This window comes from Buteo buteo, chromosome 1 (genome assembly GCF_964188355.1).
Source record: "Buteo buteo chromosome 1, bButBut1.hap1.1, whole genome shotgun sequence".
NCBI lineage: Eukaryota > Metazoa > Chordata > Aves > Accipitriformes > Accipitridae > Buteo > Buteo buteo.
The window spans coordinates 12470194-12495764 of NC_134171.1; the positions used below are offsets into that span (position 1 = coordinate 12470194).

Consider the following 25571-nt stretch of genomic DNA (forward strand, 5'->3'; position numbering starts at 1 on the left):
TGGTGTGACCAGTAGCAGATAACAATCACACTGAACATGGCTTGTACTGTAGAGTTCCAGGATAGCCTTTTAAGCAAAAATACCTACACTGATGCCAGAAAATTTTATTATTACTAATACGTTATACCACGGTACCTTCAGCAACATGAAGTAATCTTTAAGAAAACATCCACCTGCATTTTGTTGACTTAATGAATGATAAATTAAGCTGACTCCACCTGCATTTCATACATGATGACACTAAAATGCTCATCTTAAATTCTGAACTTTGTCTTAAGTCTCGAATACACAATAGCTCTACTCTAATTGACTGTAGGATTACTTGAGTATTTTCAGAGGGATAGAGGTGTCTTTGATGGCCACAATAACTCCACCATGGTCCAGGTACAAGATGTGGTGCTCTTCTTCAAAGACCTACAAGTCAGACAAAAAAAGGCCAGCTAAGGAAATGTACAAACCAGCAGAAATAAAATGTATGAGCAAACCAGGATTAAAAGACTTCTATGTTTTATAATGTCCGCACTTCAAATTGAAAAGGACATAAAAGTCAGTTTAACTCTTATATTTCTCGCAGCTGTAAAAGAAAAGAAAGTTAAGCAGGTGAATCAGAAAATGTTCAGGTTCAAATCACAGTCAGATTAAACTGTCTGAAGTGATTTTAGCCCAAGCTTATATTTCTCACAGTATGCATTCTGCATTCCTTCCTATTATATATCACCAAGTGACCTATCACCTTACTTTGGTATTTGCCATATTCTGTGTATCTTGCAGAATAAAATGTTTTGTAGTCTAATTCTAAGAAAAGTAGGAAAAGTACTGCTGTCCGTGACTTTCTCACGTGTTCTCCAGACTCTACAGAATTTGAAATAATTGCTGCAAGCATGTTTTCTACATTTCCAGTGTCAATGATTTATTTAAATTCAAACTTTATGTGATCTCACACAGAGGCCACTCTGAGTTCAGAACCAAAATACACATAATATTGATTTAATGATATAAAGGATTCAAAATTTCCTAAATTATTTTCATTCATTTTCTAGAGGTCATCAGCAGTACTAAAATAAATGAACAGTTAGATATCTTCCCTTTTTTTACATGTGAAATCTGTTTTAAGGCAGGGTTTACTCACGTTATTAACCTGTGAAAGTTCATTTAACATAAGAGCAGGTGATAAAGTGAGAGTTACTACACACACTTAGCAGTTAATAGATGAACATGCAGCCGCCTACAGGCTTTGACAAAGCAAAGGTGAAAACATAAAGGTTAGCTTTACTTTGCCTTGTGAATGAAAAAATCTGGCAATACTAAATGCTTCTTTTTTTGACAATACTTAATGCTACATTTAGAGGATTTACCAGTAAGACTGAAACAGAGGTGGGAGAAAAGTATCTTACAGCACATTCACAATTACTTCAAAAATAATAAGCATTTAATCTGGGTTCAGAATTTAGTCTTCCTCTCATCTAGTGAGAGCCTATTTTACGGGAATCCTAGGGCTTCAAGTGTCTGATCAGCTTTTCAGTGTTGCCAATTTACAGGCGAAACCCTGATATGAGGCATTTACAGTCCTATCTTCTTGTTCCACACAGCTGCATATTTTAGAAGAGAATTCAGTAAAGGATAGACATTAATTTAGATGCACTTCAAAAGGATGAGATTAGCTGGAGTCAGATAAGCAAGCAGAGTTTTGATCCTCCTCTAAACTTTGTTTGAACTTTTGCTCAAATCAAAATGAAATGATATATGCTGGGACACAAAGTCTCCAAAAGCTTCACCATCATACTGAAGATAATAAGCTGGTATGTGCATCACTTTATCCAAATTAGGTTTTCCAAGAAAAGCACCATGGCACTTCCTCATGCACCATTTCAGTACCCCAGCTTTACCCTACATCCACTTGGCACACTATGAAGGACAGAGGATACATTACAGGCACATTAATGCCATCTTTATATCATGCTCTTCTCGTACACGGTTCAAATATTTAAGAATGAAAAATGTATGACATTCCTGATGAAAGTAAATCTTCATCTTCAGTACATTGAAAAGAATTAATGAATTCATGCCTGTGGAGTTCAGCACAAAAGTAAATATTTCTGTCTACTTTCTAGAAACAAAACCAAGACAATCAGTTTGCAAAGGATTTAGGCAAAGGTGGTCCCGGTGTCAGAGCTGAAGTTCGAGCCCAGGATCAAGTGATATGTATGTTCACAGTCAGCCACGAATTCTGATATATGTCTCTCCACTAACTAAAGTCAGGTAATAAATTTATTACAATTCTTACTGACAGCCAGCAACTACAGAAGTAGATTCTTATAACCTATTTCTATGTTTTTTCTTTCTGTAATTTTTGGAGCACTATATGCTTTACAATTGTAATGTCAACTTCTTTTCTCTCTCTCTCTCCCCTCCATCTGCTCTCCATGTTTTTTCCTGTGTCTGTCCTAACAACTTCAGCAGCTATTTCAGGCCAGGATATCTGTTGGGAGAAATTAGGAGAGCTCCATGAATTCAATGAAAACATGTTTAAATGACCCTAGAGGAATAGACTCCACACAATTTTAGTCTGAGATACATAAGTTTCAAAAGTAACCAAAAATGCCCAAAGTCACTTGCTTCTCTCACAAAGTGACATCCATTTGTAAATTCAAATCTGGAAACAGAAGTTTTCCTACACAGAATAAGCCAGTTGGACCTTCCCAGGGGTGAGGCTGGGATTGCAGCCTTTCCTGTTGTGCTTAAAGGTGTTACCATCCATCTCTTAATGATGTCTGCAGAAAAACAAGCAGTCTTGCTTAAACAAATGTTTTCCAAATTGCTTTGATACAAAAGGATTTGACATAGAGAAATAATATTCCAACGAACAAAGCACTGGACTAAAGCTCCAGAGATCTGGATTCTGTCCCTAGACATACAACAGACTTTCTGTGTAACCTTATTAGCTTAATTGGGCATTTTGTTGCTACGCTAGCTACTTTGGTAGCAGATCAAATATGAAAGGTTTTTTGTCATTTCTCCTTTTATTTAAGCCTTTTCTTTTGAAAGCCAGACCTTTCTCTTACTCTGTTTGCCCTATTTCAAGCACAGTGTTGTAACAGATGCTGTTGAAATAGCAATGGGAACCCTAACTGTGAACAGAAATCAGTTTGTACAGTATCTATCTGACTGCTATCATGTTCATTAACATATTTTATGATATTGTTTTCCTCGTGTAATAGAGAAATCTTCTAAATAGACATATCTGTCCCACAAGTTCACCTCAGGCTACATCTTTGTCGATCACTTAAGATGATCTAAGCCCACATAGTTCATGATAATGTCAAGGTGAGACTATCTTCTCCTACAGGCCAGATTGCTGCTGTTGCATGGACATTCAAGCTACTTGTCAATCAGCTCCTAAACTACTGCTATTTACAGTGCAGTATTGTACAATACATAGTCAGAAATTTCAGTTTGCCCTAAAATGGTACGCAGTGGAGCGTTGGTTTCAAGAGATACTAACAAGTAGCTCAGGCATTGTGCAACTGAAAGGCAGAAGAACAACTGGAGCAAGCCCAAGTGGTATTGTGGCTACTTATAATCACAATCCTTATGTTTTCTTTTCTATTTATCACTAGGACTTACCTAATTTCACAAAACTCTCATTTGGTCATTTTTGTTTCTACCTATAAACACTGGTTGTATATCCTAACATAGTAAGTCTTCCTGAACTCTCATATGACCTTACCATATGTAAGCTATGGAAATAAAGGTTCAGTTGAAATCATTTAAGTGTATACAGCTGGTTAAGAAATTATGGAATGAAAATGATCAGTAGATTGTTGTTAAATTGAGAATGTATTGCACATTCAGGAACTCAGGGACTGGTCCCAGTTATGAATCACAAACTGAATCTGAGTCAACAATGTGATGCCAGTGTAAAGAAGAGAAATCTGAAATGAGGTGCCAGTAATGTCAAGACATCAAGGGCAATCATTTAATTCTGTTTAGTCGTGATAAAATTTGTAATTTTGCATTCAGTTTTACCATGCTTCAGGAGAGGGATGTCATATTAGATAGTCCAATCAATGAGAAACAAAAAGGAAAAGCACTTTAGAAATTTGATCCATTAGGAAAATCAGTGGATCTGAGTTTGCTGTTTTCCAAGAAGAAAAACCCTATACTCTGGGTAGACATGATAATCACCTTTCAACATCTGAAAAGTTATTGAAAGGTGACAGAAAACCACTTCTCTCCAAAGACAAGAAGAAATCAACTTATCTTGCGAATTTGTGAAACTGCGAGAACAGCAAAAAGCATGGTAGGCTTACATTAAATATTCAGAAAACTCTATGAAGAATGGTGAAACACCAGGTAGCCAGACTGCAGAATCTCCTACAGTGAACGATTAACAAATAGGTCTGGCAAACCTGTGTCAGCGATGTTCCTAGTACGTTTGATGTTGTCTCAGAGCACACAGTTGAACTACATGATCTTTCACCTTCCTCCCAGTCCTATATTCCTATGAACCATTACTGCTATTATTTCAGGAAAGCTTTTAATTAATTCCTTGAATTGCCTTTTCTCCTAAGTCTTTTATATTTACTTTTCTGCCTTGCTCTTTCACTCTATGCAAGCACAGACTGCTCATCTTCTAGTCTGTAGACAGCTCTGCAACATCATGTGTGGCATGTGAGAAAGGTGACAGGCACTCAGTAATGACAACTGCAAAGTTTCCAAGCCAGTGACTTAAACCCACCCGAACACGAGCTTTGCTCTGCTTCTGCCAGCTCATGAGATCTGTAATTAACTGTCTAAATAATTCCTGCATCATCTAACTGAAGCCTTGTCTTTTGTTGCATGAGCTCCAACAGAGAAAGGAAATGTACCGCTGTCCTCCAGAAGAACTGTTCGATCATGAACAGTGAGCCCATAAAATAATCTACATTTTCATTCTGATCACAAATATTAAGATTGAGTAAGCTCTTTCAAAGGCTTTGTAGCAGTTTTAATTAAAGCAAAGCTAGCAAAGTTGTTTTTCATTTTGACTGTCATAACGAGGGATCAGTTTGTGGTCGGTTTTGCAGCATGAATAGTCATCTTAAGGTCAAGTTTCATCACATATCATTTGTGTGAGTGTCTCACAAATAAAAAGCAGCAAAAATATGAATTTGATCCCCTTTGCTCTTTTCTTATTACTTTTCACACCAGAAAAAAATATAGAACTTTGGCAAATGCTGACAATAAATTATTAGAGAGGCCACTATGACGTATTAGACAACACAGTACCCACTGTAAATCCTGGAAGGCTTTTGCATTTGAACACTTATTTATCATATGCTAGATTTCAAGAAGGCATTTGGCATAAAATTTTATCTTTTAAACCTCAAAGGACATTATCATGACAAAATTAATGTATTTCTTTTAAAAAGTCCTTCTGTGGAGTATTAATGGCACCCCACAATAGCAACAGAAGAGACTGTCTGTATTTTCCTCTTTTAATCTCAAACTCCCCAAGCTCAGTAACACTAGTGAGAACATTTTCACACTTGTTCTCTAGAAAATAACAAAACTTAATTTTATTTTAGCCGAACACTAAACCAGTATTTTAACTGAAATCATATTATTTTTTTACACACTTTGGTCCTTTGAGGGTGTTTTCTTTTCCTCCTGGATATACATTATAAGTAGATTCCAGATCATATTGTGTGTTGTTGCTATATACACACAGAAAGAAAATATCGCCATGATTAAGCATTGCTGAGATAGAGCAATTTAGGAAAAAATACATAATAAAGGTGCAATGCTTAAATTGACACTAGGCATTGGAAGCAAAAGACATCCAGAATTCAAGTGGCATTACAGCGACTACATGACTGTTCTTTATTTAATACTTTGGTGTTTGTAGTCCCAGAATTGATTAAATCTTACTAACAGAAATTCAAAAATGTATTGTGTTTTTTTTTTAAATCTCTTTTTGCTTTCTCAGTTTCAACGAAGAACAAAGTTTAAGCTTAAATATCAGTTTTCAGACTATGAAGCAGAAGAATTTCTGCCTTTCTACCTCAACCATGTCTTCTAGCTTGGAGTATTTGCAAGATCTAGGCCAGGTCCACTTCATCATTAGCATAAGCATATTACTTAAATTATTAAAAACCTAAACAGACTCTGGTTTTTATGCAAGATATTTGTAAGACCTTTAAAGACACCAAAATACTGGAATTTCAGCAGAACCTGACAGCCCAGCCAATCTGAGTTTTGCAAATCACCTTCTTAATCTCTCCCAGTTTCCAAGTGAAATGCGGATAATAATAGCCACCTCTCTCAAAAGAGTGAATATATAAAGATTAGTTAAGCATTATAAAATTCATCCCATTTGGTACATTAAAATTATTTCCATGTGCCTTTGACGATTTCTGTTTCCTACCTGACGCCACGTCTTCCCACAGTCAGATGTTATGTACATCTCTTCTTTATACTCAACCAGCTGGGACCCCAGGTTACCTGTCACGAAACAGGAGGAAACAAGGGTTGCATCCACATGAACAAGAGAGATTGGGTCTAGTCCTGACGCCAGTCAAAGTAAGTTTCCAGGTCAGAGCAAGAACTAAACGCAGATGATCAGCAGGCTTACTTTATTTCTGATAGCACCAGCTAAATCCTTTTAAAAACATATATGTACACTTCTAGCTTCTTCCTTTATGTTGCTAGCTATCCAGAAGTGGGAGCAATGAGGCTTAATTCTAATACCGAAATGCAGAGGCCAAACCAACATTTCAGTTCTGTTGCTGCATGCTGAAAAATTATTATAAAAGAACACATATTTAAGATGTAAGTCTGAAACATCCATAAACTCAGAAGCCATACCTTAACTTTAATCACATTCTGTAAAATTATTCACCTTGAACTTGAATTGTTAAAATAAAAAATGCTTTACGTGTAAGACTTTATGAAGTGGTAGCAAAATCTAGAATCTGGAGAAATATGTAACACTGAAAAGAGGGGGCAGGGGTGTTGAAAAAGTGCGTAAATACAGAAGAACCTAAAGCAGAATTACTTGATTTACCTAAATATTGACCAGGAAGCTACAGAATATTTTGACGAAAAGCACTGAGGAGCAGCAGCTAGCATTCAGATTGCTGCAAAGCAAACAGAAGCGTTAAAACAAACCTGTGGAAGATGATCTTGGCAGATGCAATCCCAAATACTGGCATCTCCATCTTTTAACATGCAGTATTTTGAACAGAAAACTATTAAACAACCAGGCAGTTTACAGTGTTCTAGGGGAGAAGCAATCATGGCACAATATTCCTTCTAAATGAAATCCTCCAGGGGATTTTGACTTAAATATACGGTTTGTATGTTTTTACAGTAGAAATAAGATAGAAGTTATCAGACCCTCTTAAGCAGAAGAGACGAGGAAAGAAAACACTTGAGATTAGGATAGTAGTATGAAATTTCACTTGTGTGTTATATAAATAGCTGGTTTTAACCACCAAAACAGACCTGTTTATGCAGAGTGTGCTCACTAGTGCTGAAAGGCTCCTGAGAGGAATGACAGCACCCACTGCCCAAAATACAGGCTCTATTTGGACCATCAAGATTGCATGTGCTCCACTGTTTAATGGTATAACTATATTATTTAACCCTACATATGGCCTAGATAGGATTAGGATATTTATGCTGAATCAGGGAATTTATAGGTGTCAGTTCATTTCTTTCAACTGCATCTAACATTTCAGAAGATGCCACTGCCTCTCTTGGGTTTTCATCTTTCCAACCTCCTTCATGCTCTCTTGTTTATCAAATAATTCAGCACAGATTTAGTTGGCCATTTTGAAAGTAAGACCCTATTCCTGTAGGCAATGAGGAGATTTGTTAAGGTCAGCACAGTATGGATGAAAGTGATGTGGACTGCACACACACTTAAGAACCAGGCTCGTATGGATGAAGTAGATACAAGACCTGTAAGACTAAAAATGTGTCAAAACCAACTTAGAGCCAAAGTGCAGGGATGACCCTCATGACAACTATTGGATGTGACAGCAGTTGTGCCAAGCAGGAAGGAAAGAGAAACAGGTAACTGTGGAGTGAACAGCCCCTATTCTTTCCCTGCAAGCATCTTCATCTTCGAAAAGCAGCCCACCCTGAAGTCAGGACGGAGGCTGAGGGTGCTTGCCTGGCACACACATGGCATCACCTTCCCACCCCTCTGCCTGCTGACTTGCTCCATGCAGCCGGGGTAGCCAGGGCCATCATATGGCTTCACAAAAGCGTTATCATTTTCATATAAGGCTGTCTAGCTTTAAGAAACGAAAGCTCTACCGATACCAGCAATCAAAATGAAACCTCCATGATGGAAATGACAGAAAGTTACAACCACACCATAAGTGTTAAGGACAAAGGACCATAAGCCTAACAAAAGTTTCAGTTTTTTTTAAGAACAGATTCAACTTTTGGTTTTATTCTCTCCAGTAGTCCTTGGAAAATTACATCTTTTGGTTGTAGCCATGTTGCATTCATTCAGGCAGATCTTCCAGTATAAGAGAAAAAACCCCATCAATTAAACATGATTAAATTGTCAATATTACCTAATGAGACAGTTTAAAAATGAAAGCTTCACACCTGAATTTAGTTGCATTTTCTCCCCCGAAACAGGTTTATTTAAATCTATTTGGTTAATGGCCATTTTGAACTTATTATCACTTTGCATCCTAAAACCCTATGTGAGCAAAGATCAGGAAAAATGATCTTATTTTCCCACATCTCACAGATTTCATCAGGAAGTAGGGCCAAGTCCCATCAGCTTTGTGTAGCAAAGATTCATCTGGTCACAAGAAGGAGGTATGAATGAGAAATCACCCTCTCACAACTGAAGGAATGGAAAGATTTGATTTGCTGTTAATACAAAACATATTTATTTTGCTATTCTTCCCTCTGTATAGTTTTTACCGGTACATATTTCTGCAAATAGTTATATTCTTGTGCTTCTGCAGTTACTCACGGAACTTTTTCTTTGGGATATCTGTGGATAGAAATATTTATTTGCTTGCTAGAATCTAAAGTATTGCTGTCAGTCTACACCCTTATTTGCACAGATACCTTTAATGAATGCATTGTTAGTTTTGCTCCTGGATAAATGCTGTTTATTCTACCTCTTTTCACCACTTACCGAAATCTACTTGCATGAGTAGGTCTTTATTTTGAGAATTGCTATGGATCTGCACTTTAAAAAGTGCAGTGGCAAATTGCCTTAGCTAATGGAGAATTAGTCTGTAAACTAAACAGCATCAACTTGTGCTTCATTAGAAAGCACAAGCATTACCTTTTATATCCAGCTGATACGGTAATGACTGAAAGATATTAGCAACTGCTTTGTAATTGCAGGTGTGTAACAAGACAGACAGGACTTCTCCTAATTTTCATTTTACCTTTATTGCCTTTTCTTGGTAAATGAGCAAAAGGAGTTGGTGGACTCTGCTATAGTTACACAGAAATGCTATTCTGTCAAAACCCACAACTGATGACAAACTTGGGATAGAGTGTACTGCTTTGGGAAAAAGGACTTCACTGCTCTTTGATCTTTGAAAGTGGTCCATCCCCAGGCCAAGAGTGAAAACCCAGAAGTGACGCATGCAGGAACTTCTCACTGCTGACATAACGTTCTGCGCATTAATGAAGGCTGTAATTTCCACTACTTCCAGATTTTTTAGAAGATGCAATTATATTACCTAATTTTGCATACTTTATACAGTCAAGTCTTCAAGTACATAAGAGAACCCTTTCTGTAAGTGAGGGTAAAACCCTTCAATTTAGTTTCGGTTTTCTCTGTGGGTACTGCAGACAATGTCTTGCTGAAAAACAGCGTCAGTGGATTCAGAAAGAAAAAGCAGGTGAGGGAGCAAGCAGGAAACCTGCATCACCAATGGAGACAGGGAGGCTCCTGCACAGCACAGGGGGTTATTTGCAGTGGGAAGCAGCCATGCAGCCAAATCTCAGAGGTGAAAGGCAGAAGGAAATTTCCGTAGGAACACATAGGGGTGTGTGATGTGTTTGTTAAGCCAAGAATATCTTTGAAAGCTGTTAGCCTGAAAAAGCAGAACTGGAATAAAACTAAGTCCTTCAAAGAACTTAGTGGACTCACCACAATTTTATTTGCAAACCTTTCTATTTAATATGTGTCACACAAGAGTTATGAGTTTTCTCTGAAGAGTCACATTGGTTTAACTTTATTTTTTATGTTCTAATAAAAAATAACTTCAAAGATTTGGGACATTCTGTTCTTTTTGAGATTTAAAATAACGCGCATAATTTTAGGCTCTAGCTACCTCGCAGTGCGTCATGTTACTGGATTAAGCCACCTAACTAAACAAAGCACATTTAATAGCACCCTGTAAACCCCTTTACAACAGGTCTAATTCACATTAAATTAAATGTAAAAAATCCTGACATTAGTAACATTAAAAACAACTGCAAAGTCACAGGAGCACTCAAAGTAGAGCTAAGACACCCTGAAAGTTTCTGTGCCGTACCTGAGGAGAATTATGAACCATATTTGTTCTAAGTGTGGCAACCAATTACACATGTGCACAACTGACATCACGATCAAGTGATACAGAAGGTGAGAAACAGCCAAATTATGCTCAGCCCCAAGACTGGAAGGTAACACTTACAGTGTGTAAGTACCATTCCCACCACGTCCTGAACTGTTTGGACTGTACTGCACAGCCACAAACATCAGTGTGCTGTTTGCCTGGTGAATCACACTAAAATCTGTGCTCCTTATTACAGCTGTAAATATCTGCAGTAACTCCTCAGGTGTGCCACCACAACATGGAAACTTTTATATCATTTTAGTGGGTCTGTATTACATCTCAAAATCCATCTGTGGTAACAAGTAAAGGTAATCTAATACACTGAAGGCAATTCAGGTTCATACTGAAAAAGTTACTGCATCGCAAATGGGTAATCAACTGCAGCCTTGTGCTGGTTTTGGCTGGCATAGGCTTAATTTTCTTCATAGTAGCTAGTGTGAGGCTATGTTTTGGATTTGTGCTGAAAACAGTGTTGCTAATGCAGAGATGTTTTCGTTACTGCTGAGGAGTGCTTATACAGAGTCAAGGACTTTTCTGCTCCTCACACCTCCCCACCATGGAGCAGGCTGGGGGAGCACAAGGAGTTGGGAGGGGACACAGCTGGGACAGCTGACCCCAACTGACCACAGGGATATTCCAGACCACCGGACGTCATGCTCAGCAGATAAACTAGGGGGGAGGTTGGCTGGGGGGGCTGCTGCTCAGGGACTGGTGGGGCATCGGTCAGTTGGTGGTGAGCAATTGTTTTCATTTGCATCACTTGTCTTTCTTGGGTTTTATTTCTCTCTCTTTGTTATTTTCCTTTTCCTTACAATTTTATTTATTATTGTTATTATTATTATACTTAAATTATTAAACTGTTGTTATCTCAACCCATGAGTTTTCTCACTTTTACTCTTCTTATTCTCTCCCCCATCCCACCCAGGGCAGGGAGTGAGTGAGCGGCTGTGTGGTGCTTAGCTGCCAGCTGGGGTTAAACCATGACAAGGCAATATTAGCTAGAGCTATAAATAGTATCATTTTAACATCACTTTTTTTAACATCACTTTTTTTATCTAAATGGCCTGAAAACTCCTTTGACATGACACAGAGTATTTTGCCATCTAGTTTCAAGAAGTTTTCCATCTAGTTTCAAGAAGTTTTGTTTGTAATACAGAAGCTCCTCAAGTTTGTCTTATATTATTTTATATTCTTTTTGTAGCTAAATGACAGGAACAGGAAAGAACAGGGAAGAAGACCCTTCAGTTACTGCTTCAACTTTGCTTTCTACATTTCTCATCCAATTTTAAATATATTGCTGTTGAAGGCATTTTTAGAGGTTCATACTTTGTCCCTAATAAAGGGATGGTATTATTGCAAACACCACACATAAATGAAATAAGGGAAGGCCAGAGACTGTCCTGCAGCCGCGGTCAGTTGGCATGACCCGACCATGTTCACACCACATAGTGCTCAGCCCTGTCTCTCCCCGGGTGGTGCTGCCATGGCCAGAAGATGTATTTTTGTGAGGTGTCGTGTTGTGTGTGTCCCACCACCCAGTTCAAATTACCTGAAATAACACGAGGGTTATGTTATAGGCCATGAAAATGGTGTTTTCATGTGATGAAACTGAGGATGTGTGCGGCATGCCCCCTGGTCATGATGGATGTGTCTGAGGGTAGAAGGCCAAGGTACGATTGTTTCCTTGAGCTCTGTAGGTTAGGAGAGGTAAACCTGGTGCTGTCTTGACCATAGCACTTATCATAAACAGTCTCATATGTGTGCCTTGCCCCTAAACATGGCCTGGGGGACCATATATATCTGGATTGTTCTTAAACACTTCCCCAAAGGCTTTTGTGACCAACAGAGCCAGGATACTGTGCTAGATGGACTCTTGGCCTGAGTCAGTACGACTCTGCTGTTGTTATGTTCAATTTAGGAAACAAAAGGAAACATTTTGGCCTGCATTTTGGATTTTTTGGTTAAGCATAGTCATTTTTCATTTCTGTTACTTGCATCCTTATAAACCTTTTCAAACTGTGCTTTGGGATACAGGAATTCCTCTTTTGCTTTTTTACTTGTCCTGAGTAAAGGCTAATTTTAAAGTCACTGGGTAAAATTACACGTTCCATCCCTGCAGCGGTGGCAGTCCCAAAAACTAGAATACAGGGGTACTAACTACTGTTCAGCATAGTTCTTCAAGCTATTTGTAACTTTGCACATGCCAGTTTAGCAGTTGGTAGCACAGGGATGTGAAAGAAAGCGATGTATTTTAGTGATGACTGGTGGCCAGCCAAGCTCTCTGGAAACGTGGTATAGCTGTGAAAAACACAGACAGGTCTCTAGAGTAATTATAAGTTTGTCTTTGCTCAGGCATTTTGGCAGGTTCCTACTGGGTCACACAAATATGGGAGATTAGTTTCATTTACAGTTTATTATTAATTTACATGTTTTAAGTGCTACTTATCACTACATTTACCCATATTTTTATACATGATTTTAGACATGCTTACTGTGAGAAGAAACAATCTCCATATGCAATACTTTGATAATGCTTCTAATACGGAAAATCTTTTCCAGCCACTTAGATCTAGCATAGAGGCAGACACCTACTCCAAAAAGAGAGATGTGCCTTGCCTAGATTACTGGTAATAAATACGGTCATAACATCCCTTCAGTCAATGCACAATAAGCAAAAATTTCATGGTTTGTAAACTTGTAGTTACAGTGTTGAACAAACATACAACCAATTTGTGTTTAAATGTCCCAGATCGACAGTTTTTGCCTGGCAAGCTGAAGATGTGTTCAGCTGAGGGCTAAGGGAGTCATACATCCCATCAGAATGGGGGAATATGTTGACATAACAAAAATCCAAGGGAATTGCAGGATCTTCGCTCCAAAATGCCCTGGGAAATGTTCAATCATCTCCCTGTTCCCTCATCCTTTTTATAGTGGCATCGTGGTATGCTACTTTTGTGAAAAATGATAGAAATTTATCACAATGTACACAATGTATTTGGGCCTGATATGACAAAAAGTAAACTGAACTTTTCCAGCACTTCCTCAATTCGTGTGAATGTGCAGAATTTACTGCTTGCTTGATTTGCCATCTGGATTGGAAGCTAAGCAGATGATTATTGTAAACTAGCACCTGAAAAATCTACACTTCTCTAAACATTTTTCATAGAAAAGTCCTTTACAAGTTTATAGTAAAAATTTACACATCAATTGACACACATTTCATAGCTGATGCTGTGAGAAATAGAAGCTGCTGCCAAGATTAAAATGCACGAAAATCAAATGTAAATGTAAAATCCTATTACATTTCTTAAATGGAGCAAAGCAGTTATTTAAAAGAACACTTTAATATGCAGCTATAAAATTTAATATTCTGTCTGAACAATTTATATATATACATAAGCTAAAAATATGCATTCCTCAGAACTATTTATGCAACTTTAATAGAGTGGAATTTTTATTTGTAAGTATGAGTTTTAAAAGATGCAATTTTAACATCCTATTATTGCATCTTTCCCAAATGCTCTAGGAGTTAATGCTGTTCACCATTTAATTATTTTTTAAATTAAAACAATATTCAGTAGTCTCTGTGCTCTGAGTTTCAACTATCCTTAAGTCACAGGTTAGGTTTTTCATTACCACATGCAGCTGTGTTGTATAAGCTTCCTATAAAGTAGCCAAACTCCATGTTAAAGGGAATTTTTTTTTTTCATTTTTAATTGATAGCCACACTGCTTTTATTGAGGGGATGAACTTCATGGCTCTATGGTTAGAAACTGGTTTCTAATTTCTAGTCCTTATTCATTTGTTTACATCACTTGTTTCTACCCCACGGTTACACTTTCAGGAAAAATATCATATTCTTTATTGCCCTTTCTTTTTCTCAGCTAATGAGGTTCCACTTGTAAATGTTCTTTATTTCCATCAACTGCCAAGTAGTCCTTCTTAGCACCTGCTCACTGGTCCTGAAAATTGATGATCAGAATTGTACACATTCTTATTAAAAAGGTCGCTGTACAGTACTTTGCCAGAGTATTAATATTTCCCTCTCTCCATTGGCAATTATTTACCTACTTTGCCCTCAGAATACATTTCCTTTTTCACAGCACAAGGCACGGATGGTTCCTAGACACACTGTGATCAACTGACATTCACAGATCTTTATCATCTTCAGTCATTTCCAGAAGATGTGCTCTCCCTAAATCTAACAGTAAAATTCCAATAGTGTGTGATGTGGCCCAAATAATCTGATTTCTGTATGTGCTAAGAGCGTAGTACTTCTGTTGATTTGCATAGGATTATCTGTTTCAAGGATCACGCCAGAAGAAATTCAAACTCATTGTATGTAAGGTATTTCTGATAAGAAGTGTAAGTTTACAAGGATATCAGGTTTGCCAGATAAGACTGAGCATGTGCACTGAATGCAGATGACCTGAGCATCCAAATAATGTAAATGTAAGTCAAAATCAGAGTTGATTCAGGTCATGTCTTGGCAAGGGGATGCAGTTGCTCTTCAAGATTTTTAAGACTCCAAAATAAGTCCCTTGACTCTGTTTGAAACTACATGACCTTCTGCCAGAGAAAGGATGTACTGCACTACTCTTGGGCAAATTTTTCCCACTTTCACACCATTCCTCCGAGTTTTTTAGCCAGCTGCTATCAGTGAGCATGCCTCTCTACCATTTCCATTACATTATAGGTTGCTCCACCATCGAGTCAGATTTAACATATTAGTTCATTATTAATGATACCTGGATGTCTTGAAAGACTCCCTCACGTTCATGTTGAGGAAAGCTCTTGACAAGTTTACCTACCTGGCATGGTAAAACAATGTCACAGTGATAAAATCTCACCGTATTCTAGGAAGGAATTAAGGGCAAAATACTCTTCTTCAACCTGCCATCCCTAATATGATCTCAGAGAACAGTGCACTTAAAAAGCCTCCACAAAACCCAACCAAAAGAAAACAACCCAACATCTCAACGAATATTGGTTCATCACATAAGATTATAATGCAAGGACAGAGGAAAAATGAAATAGAAGCAATGGACTAATTAATTAAACTTCATTGCTTAATTTGCTACCAGAAGGCATTCAGGTACAATATGATGAGGCTAAAATTAAGAACCCACATTAGAATAGGACTACCTTTATGTAAAAAGAAGATCCCTGAGATGGAAGTTATTTTTTGAAATATTGGAATTCATAGAATATGAATTAAAGACCTAATAGAAATGTATCTACAAGGGCACTGTATAAATTCTTATTCTCATTTGTGTCAATAAAAACACAGCAGCATTTCACCAGGTAGGTCTGCCTCCAGTAAAATACTTTAAGCTCCATTTACAGTAGGGGGAAACTTGAAATCTTCAGTTATATTGAAGTAATGGCAGCTGTCATCCTCTTTAAACACCAAATATGCTCACCTTGATATTCTCAGGAAATTTTCAGTTTAGTAAGTTGTTTGTTTATAAGAGACTAGTGTAAGCTAAGGCAGAAACCATTATTGATTAAAAACAGCTACACTTTTACCAAAAGGGAAGCAGTACATGTATGTATTTCACCTAAACATAATCCATAACATAAAAATAAAGTAATGCCATTTAAAAAAGCTCTTAGAACAGTCAACATTTCAATAGTTTTGAAACAAAGAAACAGAAAATTAGATTAAATGAACAGATGAATCACAAGGATACAAAGTAAAACAGAGTTATGTGAATATTTTTCTTGATGAGTAGTCAACACTGCAAAGGAATTTCTTTTATTAAATGCCACTTCACAGAACCATGGCTCCATATATATGTTATAATGGAGAAGCCACAACCAGCATTGTTCCCAACACAGAGACACATTTGCCTCTTTCACTTCATCTCTCTTCAGGCAGAAAGGAACTAATAAAAATTACCAGACAAATTATCTGTATCTAAGCTTAAAGAACAAAGGCTTGGCCACTGTTTACATCAGTTTATTGGATGTGCTGGGCTATTCATGATGCTGGAGGCCCCACTTCCAGAGAAAAAGAATGCAGGACAAGTCCTTCAGCCACTGTCACTCCTCCACACCACACTAATGGGGAAGGAGATATTACTACACAGCACAGAGAAGCATAATGTATCCAGGTGACTGTTACAGGTCTGTCCTAGAAGACACAGCTCTGGGACATGAATAAACTTTTATTAAATTGTTTGATCAAGAGATCCTATAAAGGATTATTCTGCAGGGAAAGCCTTATTTTGGCAATGTTTGTAGCACAGTATTGTTATAAACCAAAAGACTAGATCTACAAAGAACTGCTGCCACATTTCAGGTCTTAAAAAATAATGTCATGCATTTACCTGCCCCCATTATGAGCCCTGGTGCAGTGTCCTTCGTGTGGACTGTTCCTGACACATAGGGATTGTCTGCCCAGCGGAGATGGAGGTGAAGGTAGCAATCAGGCTTGGGGGGGAAGAAGAAGAAGAAGACAACAGGTTTGAAAAATAACTGGTAACAGTTATGCTCCTACAATAATGAAAGCCCAGTCAGAGAGCAGCTTCAGCAATGTATGTCTTTGTAGAGAAAGAGAATGGCTGTTTCCCATGGAGCCACATTCCACTCTGAAAAACCAACCTTAGCCTTCTAAGAAGAATCTCTGGTGATGTCTGTGTAGTGTGCCACCATCTCAACAAAAAGATCTCCAAACTCAAAGAAGTCAGGATGAAATTATTGTATAAAAAAACCCCCTCTGACAGAATAATTGCTTAAAAATGCTAACTAGCAGCAACAGCAACAAGTATTGCATGTTTGTTGGTTCAAGGTAATTGGTAAAATGATGATTAAAACCAACTGTTTATACTGAAATTTCTTTTTTAGAAAAAAAGCAGTATGAAAAACAGCATAATGACTTTTGGACACATCTGATCATCTCTCCTTGCTAAGCAACTTACTGCTTCTTGCTCTTTCTGAAGCAGCACTCAAAGCTCATGCAGCTCACAGCAATCTGGCCATGAGCTTTACCAGGAGCGGGTGCCAGCACTGCCCGGGAGCTGCTGCCACTGCAATCTTTCCACTCGTCTCAGAGAGCTTTGGATCAGGCCCTGCAGGCTTGAACCACGTAGCATGGTCTTGAACTCTTCAAAAGGGAGCCAGCAGCTCCAGCCCTCCACTTCTGCTACATGGAGAGGGATCAAAGCTATGGCAGTGGCAGGAATAAAAGCATTTATTTTGCCCAGCAATGCAGAGCTTGGAATCCCCAGGAGCAGAAAGTCACTGAGAAAAATACAAGGTTTTCAGTACAGCCTCGCAGGTAACAAAATATTATGGGTAGCTGGGGCACCTAAACAAACTGAAATCACATCATCTCACAAAAGGAAAGGACTTTTTCACGCAGTTAACTGTGCTGTTTATTTGCAAGCAACTGTCAAGAGTTCCCTTTAACAGGGAACCAAGGGTTACCTTGGTTTAAGATGAAACAAAACTATGGAAGATGGAAAAGGAAAAGGCATTGGTATGCTCTATTTGACTGATGATGTGCCCCTTATATCCAGACACAAATGACTGTTGTCATGATTATTCTGAACTGGGTTGTGTGGTTGACACACAAGAAAAAATGTCCTCTTTGTGTCAAAGTGATCTAAAATACGAAATGCAGTGCAACAGAGAGTCCTGACTACTCACTCTACAAGATGACTGGACTAACAGCTTGTGAAACCACTGCTCATGCAATGCAAGTGTATTTGCCTAGTAGTTTGGCTGGTAAACTCGGCACAAAGCTCTTGGGCTGTTGGAACTACTGCACATCCTACCATACAAATAATTCTCGTGCACTTTAGAGAAAGGATAGGCTAAAAAGAGCCACTTACAGGTTTGCAGTTTGTCGGTTTGCCATTCATATCGATGTCTGGAGGGTTTAGAAAATCCCAGTCACGGCCTTTGTTGTAGGTTATCAGAGTTGTAACTTTCCCATCAATTTTCTGGTTGGCCAAAAAGACTCCTTTGACACCTCTGACCTGAAGCATACAGGAGGGAGTTAATGACCAGCACATACACATTTTTTTCAACAAGGATTATCTCTGATTAGCTGCTCTTTTGTGGCTCCTCAGGTAGTTTCTCCACTAGAAAAGTGAATGATACCTTAAAAAAAATAAGGAAGGATAAGAGGAAAGGGAGAAAGGCGGAAGGGGAGAACAATTACTAACAGATTTGTATTTCTAAATGTATTTTAAAAGGATATACAGTTCTCTCAATGTCAAAATACATGTAGTTTATACAGCAAAATACAAAAATTACAATAGCATGGCCTTACTGTACACTACTGTTAAAATTACAGCTCTGCATTTTTTTAAATATGGACAGCTCTAAAATGTTATTCTACAAATGATGTAAGCAATTTACAACAGCAACCTGACTTTTACACTGTAGTCATGTGACCCATATCATATAAATAGTACACAAATAGGTTACAATAACAAAATACAATATAATATCTTTTAAAATAACACTGAATTAGCAAGCACAATTGCCTTTTGTAGGAAATAAATGCAGACAGATCATCCAGGGAAGAAACTGTGAGGGCTTAATCAACCTCTCAAGCATCCAAAATGCTTCCACACCCAGTCCACACCTCCACACATTTAGCCTCCCTTCACCTGTTTAACCTTGGGGGAAAAAGAAGAAGAAAAAGTTTACAGGCTATCTCTTCTTTTGGGCAAACTTAGTTCTTTTATTTCAAAACAATCTGTATTAGAAAATTATTACAACTCAGACTGTCAAAGTTAGTGGGGATAATTTTTAAAGCAACCTGACAGTAATCGCACTTCTAATATGTTTAGTCCTAGCCCCAACTTTTACGTTATGTGTTAATATTCCACCCAATGGCATGAGATAAGATCTTGTATTAAATTTGAAGGTTTCCTTAAGAGTGTTCTTGTCTCCCTTGTGATTATTTATGAGGCTTCTTGAATTTCTGAAAAATTCTTGACAATGTATATCAACACATATACCATTTCCAGCATAGTACAGCTCTCTAATCTGCTTATGTCCTGACATTTAACAAAACTGAAGCATTCATTACAACTAAATGCACAAGAGAGCCAGCTCTTTGCATGATCAGGAATATTTCCCTCTTGCTGATATGATTTGTTCCTGGACTTACTATTCATTTTGTATTTGAAAAACTGTTTCCTTTTTTTTCCAACTAGCAGGTACTAACGCCCTTTGACATTCATTTAACTTAACAAAAGTCTGCATTTAGAGTGAAGAGAAGGCATCCCTTCCAGCAGACTACAGATTTGATACCTATTGTTTATAAAACATATGCTTTTTTCCTAAGGAACTGACCCAAAATAAGGATTTTCTGCTGGTTACAGTAACAGCCTAGAACTCAGAAATATATTTAAGTTTGGATAGCCAAATTCTGTACAAACATTTTAATACTCTGCTCTCTCATGAGCTCCTTCTTCCTTAAAACCCCATGCATGTATGGTTGGCTTGCTTATCCAGGATGCTGGAAGCTCAGAATCACCTCCAAGTCAAACATACTACAAAAGTCAACTACTTTGCAGTGCAGGTGAGAAAAGGAAGGGAAGTAAAGAAATGAGGAACCTGCTTTCTTTACTTTCAAAGCATTTTCAACTTGCTGGGGCTTTATTATATATTCTACCTTCCAGAGACAGCACAACCATGAATATGAACAAAAAACCTGGCAGTTCAAACATTTACGTGGGAAGGTAGACTTGGGGTTCAATTTCTGTACATGCCTTTCTTCCAGTGAACACAATATTAAATATTTAAACAATAATTAGATCAGGGACTGCAGCTGAGGTTTCCCTCTACATTTGTGGATGGCAAAACCAGCGCTGCATCATGAATATTTTTGTTTCCTCTCTCTCTTTTTTTCTCTCATTCTCGTTTAATGAATATTTAATCATTCCATATAATCATTCAATGGGAGTCAGACTAAAATTTTTCTCCATTCCCACTCCCACCTCTAACCTAACCCAGCACTAGGGTAACCTCTCCTCTGTAGAATATGGGACATAAGTGTTTGAATCTACCAGACCCATAAAGGTTATGAAAATAATTACTTCCAGTGTCTCAGTTAACTTCTCTCACTACTGCTCTAAAAGATAAAAGCTGACCAGCACTTCAGCAATTGTATTTTGAATGAAAGGCATAAACCCTGCTTGAAATAATAAACAAGTTTCAGGCATCTATCTTCAAAGCAAGTTCAGAAGTATGATGTTCAGAGCGGTGCATTAGCCTAAAAAATAATAACTAATATAAAATTATGTTGTGTAAAAAATGGCAGCTTTAAAATGCTCCACACCCTCTGTAGCATTTTCTATTGTATTTTTCTTATGACCTATGTAAATATACACCTGACTCTTTCTGTAAATACTGTAAATGCTGTATGTCAAATCTACCTTCTGGATTCGACTGGGATGCTGAGGCACCCAAATTCTTCTGTACTTTCTTTTCCTTGACTCAGTTCCCTAATCTAAAATTGGAGATTAGTATCTTTCTACCAAGAAGGGAAGAGATTCACATTAATAATAAGGTGCAATGGAAAAGAAGGCATTTCAACATTGTGGGGTGTTCAGTTACTCTGATACAGTCCAGTAGCTACCCAAGATAGATGAACACAAGGAAATTCAAAAGTACCTTTCCTTCGATTTTCTTTGGACTTTTGGATTAGTTCTCAGAGCACCTATTTTCCAAAACAGTTCAGGGGTTACTAGTTCCCCAGTACTGTTAGAAAAGCACTTTGTACCTTATAAACCTATTTTCTAAATGAATTTTCTGCTATGACTATGTATTCTGTGACACATTAATTGCTGCATTGTTAACATTACTGATTTTACAGCCAAACAATATTCTATACTAGTTGGTAGCGAAAAGCACAGTTCAGATGGCCCCACAGTGTTTATTAGCAGCAGTTACTGAAATACAAAAAATACTGCTATATAATATAAGTTTGTGCTTAAACTTTAAATATAAGTGATTTGTTGTTTGGGAAGAAAAGCATGAAGAATGTGTACTGCAACTTGTGTAACTCTTACCTATATGAGAAGTCACAAGATCCAGTCTAGAAGTACTGCATTAGTATGCCCACTTTGCAGATATGCCTATGTCAAATTTGTGGCTGGTTCACACTGGCAGCACCTGATACAATTTCAAGGACATAGTGCTTTTGTACAGTCACAAATTTCAAGGGCATGCTCCTTTTGGACAGTCACTTAATACTTTACCTTTCTTTCTTTCCTTCTTTGAACAAGTATTTGGGAATTATACCCCTTTAACACACACAACATGAAAAGAAATACAGTACAAAAAAAAAAAAAAGATAAAGCATATAAAAGAAAATGAATGCAGGCAGGTAGATACCTATAAAATATTTTATAGCAGATGTATAACTAAAAGATGAAGTGAGGTCAGCATAAGAGAATGAAGATGAACAGTGCAAATTTTAAGGAGAATTATGCACTGGTGGAAAAAGAAATTGTCAACCGTTGAGGACTGTCTCTGTGTTGCACTGAAGATTCCTCTTCCCAAGATTGGATACTTGCATTAAAATGCCCAGAGAGAAAACCCAGACTAGACCAAATGTGTTATATTTATTAGCTATTTTGTACTGTGCAAATAACCCATACATTACTTGTACATAGGAGTAGTTGATCACATTCTAGTAAAGATGATGAACACTAATTATTTATCGTACAAGCTATCTGGAAGCTGTAGGCTTTCTTATTCCAAGCAAATAACAGTGTTCTCCTATAATGCAACTCTATTCCAAAAATAGCTCTAAAAAATTGAATCGTATGGCTCCATGTGTATTGTCTTTCAATTACTCTTTATCATGTGCGCATTTTCTTTTTAATGCACTCGTACAAATTAATCCAGCACACACAATAATCTAGGAATTCTCTCTCTCTCTCTCTCATGCATTATCAAATATGCCCTCCGTAACATTGTGAAATTCTGAAATAATCAGTGAAATTGAATTGAGTAAATAACTCTTGTAGACAAAAGGACAGCCAGGGGTGGCACCTCTGTATAACTTATCTGAAATTACATGGTACAGGTGAGGCAGGGAGTAGAGATTGCACCTGACTCCCTTTTAGCTTTGCATCCCACAGGAGTGACCAGGAGCAAAGAGCTGCAAACTAATGCTCTCAATAAATCACCCTGTGGGAATGTGGCTACACACGTTGTATAGCTTCACTCATTAGGAAGCCTCATTTCTAAAAATGTAGAGTCTAGAAAATAATCATTGGTAGTGATAGACCTTTTTGTTTTACTACAGCCATTTGGAAAGAAAAAGCTAAACAAAGATGGAGGAGGCAAGGGGGAAAAAACTACTATCATTTTCCCCCTCCAGGAAGAGTCTAATTACAGCCTTTTAACAGCTCTGTAAGTGTACGATTTGTATCCAGAATTACTACAAACCAAAGAAGTCTGGTGCACTTATAAAGATTTTTTTTTTTTTTTAAAACTAACACCAGGCAGATTAGAGTGTAACAGTGGCCAAACTGGGTCAGACCAAAGATCCTTTAGTTTAATATGTTGATAACGGCCAGTCCTACGTGCTACAAGAAAGAACAGAACAAGAGCAAATGTACACCTTATTACATTTAAATGTTGTCATCAGCAGAAAAGGAATTAATAACAGTTTGTGCTATTCTTCTAAAACACTATATTCTTCAGTTTTTATTTTGCCGAGTGCACTGATGTTAAAATCCAAGATAGATTTCTTTACAGAAGAGTTTGTCTCATAGCAAATGCTGTTGGCACAAGAGATGTACAGAAGGCAAGTGGATTTGCTGTCCAATACCTAATTTTGTTGGTTCTTTGCTTGTCAGAGCTGACACAACGTAGCACAAGGCTCGCAGGATTACTATTTAAGGCCCTGCTGGCTAAAAGATGTCCTGCTCTAAGTCCAGAAGTATATCACTGAGTCACCTAGAAGAAAAAAGCTGTACGTAGGCAGCTGCATAACTTCTTACATCAATAATAAACTATGCTGCCAGCTTCACTTTTCAATAGCTTAAAAAAATAACCCCTCAGCCAGTTCAGGTTTTGTACATTCATGGAACACCATACCAAGAATCTAGCTCTTAGAGTGCACAGCACATTAGCAGGGTAAGAGGGAAACATATAAGTAGTAACAATGCACTATCAATAAGAAAGAAATTCTAGTCTTTTTACATTAAAGGTAACTGTGAAAATATATTAATGCAAACTTAATGATACTCAGTCAAAAAAAACCAAACAAAAATTAAAACTCCACACAGACTACACACATTGGAAGAGATAAAGGCCTACCTCCAGAATATCTATCAGGACGTTCTCTTCTGGCTGCTTTGTGCTCCGGACGTTCTCCAGCAGGATAGAGTAGTAAACACCTTGCGGGTCAGACTGGTACAGGTTGTACGTGTCTGTCTGGTACCACTCCTGAACAGCCACAAATACCTGGTTTTCATCTGTACTGATTATCTGTAAATCCTGTAGAAAAAATAAGATACAAAATGACTAATTTTCCCATCATTTCTATTTTACAAACAATAAGTTGGTCAAGAGAGTTTAATACCAGGGGCGGGGAGGAATGCATCTGAAAGTTCACTAACAGTAATCTATGAGCAGAATACTAATCAACATGCTGTATCCCACCACTCCGAGGTGGTCAGTCACTGCCTTTTGGTACAGGTTATCAGAGCGCAAACCAGCTTAGTGAAGATCAAAATCATGAATGTGCAAAAGCTGCGATCTGCTTTGACTTTTATGGGAAATGACTTCTTGAAAAGAAGGAAAAAAAAGGAAAGGAAAAAAGAAACAAAAGATTTTCCAAGATCTGCATGAGAGTCAATGAAAGACTGAAACAACATAAACAAAACTAATCTAAAAAATAATCCTCAGGTACCTAGAGAATTAAGAACTGTTTTGTCCAGTGTGCTGGACAAAGCATAACACAGCACAAAGAGGATCAGATACAATTTAGAGCAGTTACATAGGAAGTAGTACCATCATGCACAAAGCTCATGTCTATTATAGTACATAACACTAATTTATCTATCTATGTGGACAGATCACTTAAATATTCAACAGTAATAACATGAGAGTCAACATTCTGCATTCATCTCAGGAATTTCAGGCGTCTATATTGCAACAGCTTGCTTTCAGTTTTCTCGGCTTTTTCACTCCAAACTTCTCAGACAAAAAATGCACAGCTGGCGAAAATAATTTAACACTAATATTAAACAGAAGAAATAAATCAGGAAGTAGCAACACTGAACTAAGCTTAGCAGAAAAAAAGGACATGAGTTTGCAATAGGATATGGGAGCATAAAGGCAGATGTTGGGACTGCATGTGAAATGAAATCTAGTCACGGAGACTGAAAACTTGTAAACTCTTTATGACCTTGGTACTTAACTGGGAGACTGTGTCCAGTTCTGGTCACCTTATTACTGGAAAAATAACTAAGGCAATGTAGTGAATATTAAATTAAGCTACCAAAATGTCAAGAAAACATGAGTTTGGGGAAAATCAGCTTTAAAAAAAAAAAAAAAGAAAGAAAAAAATCAAGAAAATAACTTGTAGAACTCTAAGAAAAAAATAAAACAAATTCTGTAAGAATCCAGTTAAGACTGAAGAAAATGAGAGTAACAGAGCAACACTGAATACTTGGTAAAGCATGGCAGTTATGCTGTAGGCAACATGCATGATGTGACTGAGGCACTTAAGATTAAAAAAAAAGACATGAATAGAAATAAAATAATACAATGGAAAGATTTTTAATATGAACAAAAGATGGTTCTTAAATAACAAATAATTTAGTAAAATTTAAACTATTTTTACATATGTGACACATCTCAACACAAAAGAACCTAAGTGAAGTTTCCTATCAATGATAGCTCAGTGCTGTTTCCAAAGACTCTCATGTTGAACTATGTACGAAAGTAGATTTTTGTTTAGCATCCCACGAATAGTTCTCTTTTTTCTTGTACTCAAAAATTACTTGGAAG

General features: G+C 37.4%; 1 protein-coding gene across 5 annotated transcripts in view; it reads right to left on the reverse strand.

The window, feature by feature from the left end:
- Nucleotides 1–25571, reverse strand: part of SORCS2 (sortilin related VPS10 domain containing receptor 2) — a 587964-nt gene that overhangs the window by 60065 nt on the left and 502328 nt on the right. For all 5 annotated transcript variants that reach the window (XM_075022616.1, XM_075022608.1, XM_075022603.1 and 2 more), the window contains exons 9-13: nucleotides 23874–24053; nucleotides 18413–18559; nucleotides 16907–17009; nucleotides 6407–6483; nucleotides 323–414 (exon numbers count right to left, since the gene is read on the reverse strand). In XM_075022616.1, the coding sequence (XP_074878717.1) occupies nucleotides 323–414; nucleotides 6407–6483; nucleotides 16907–17009; nucleotides 18413–18559; nucleotides 23874–24053 (599 nt within the window). The remainder of the gene's footprint in view (nucleotides 1–322; nucleotides 415–6406; nucleotides 6484–16906; nucleotides 17010–18412; nucleotides 18560–23873; nucleotides 24054–25571) is intronic.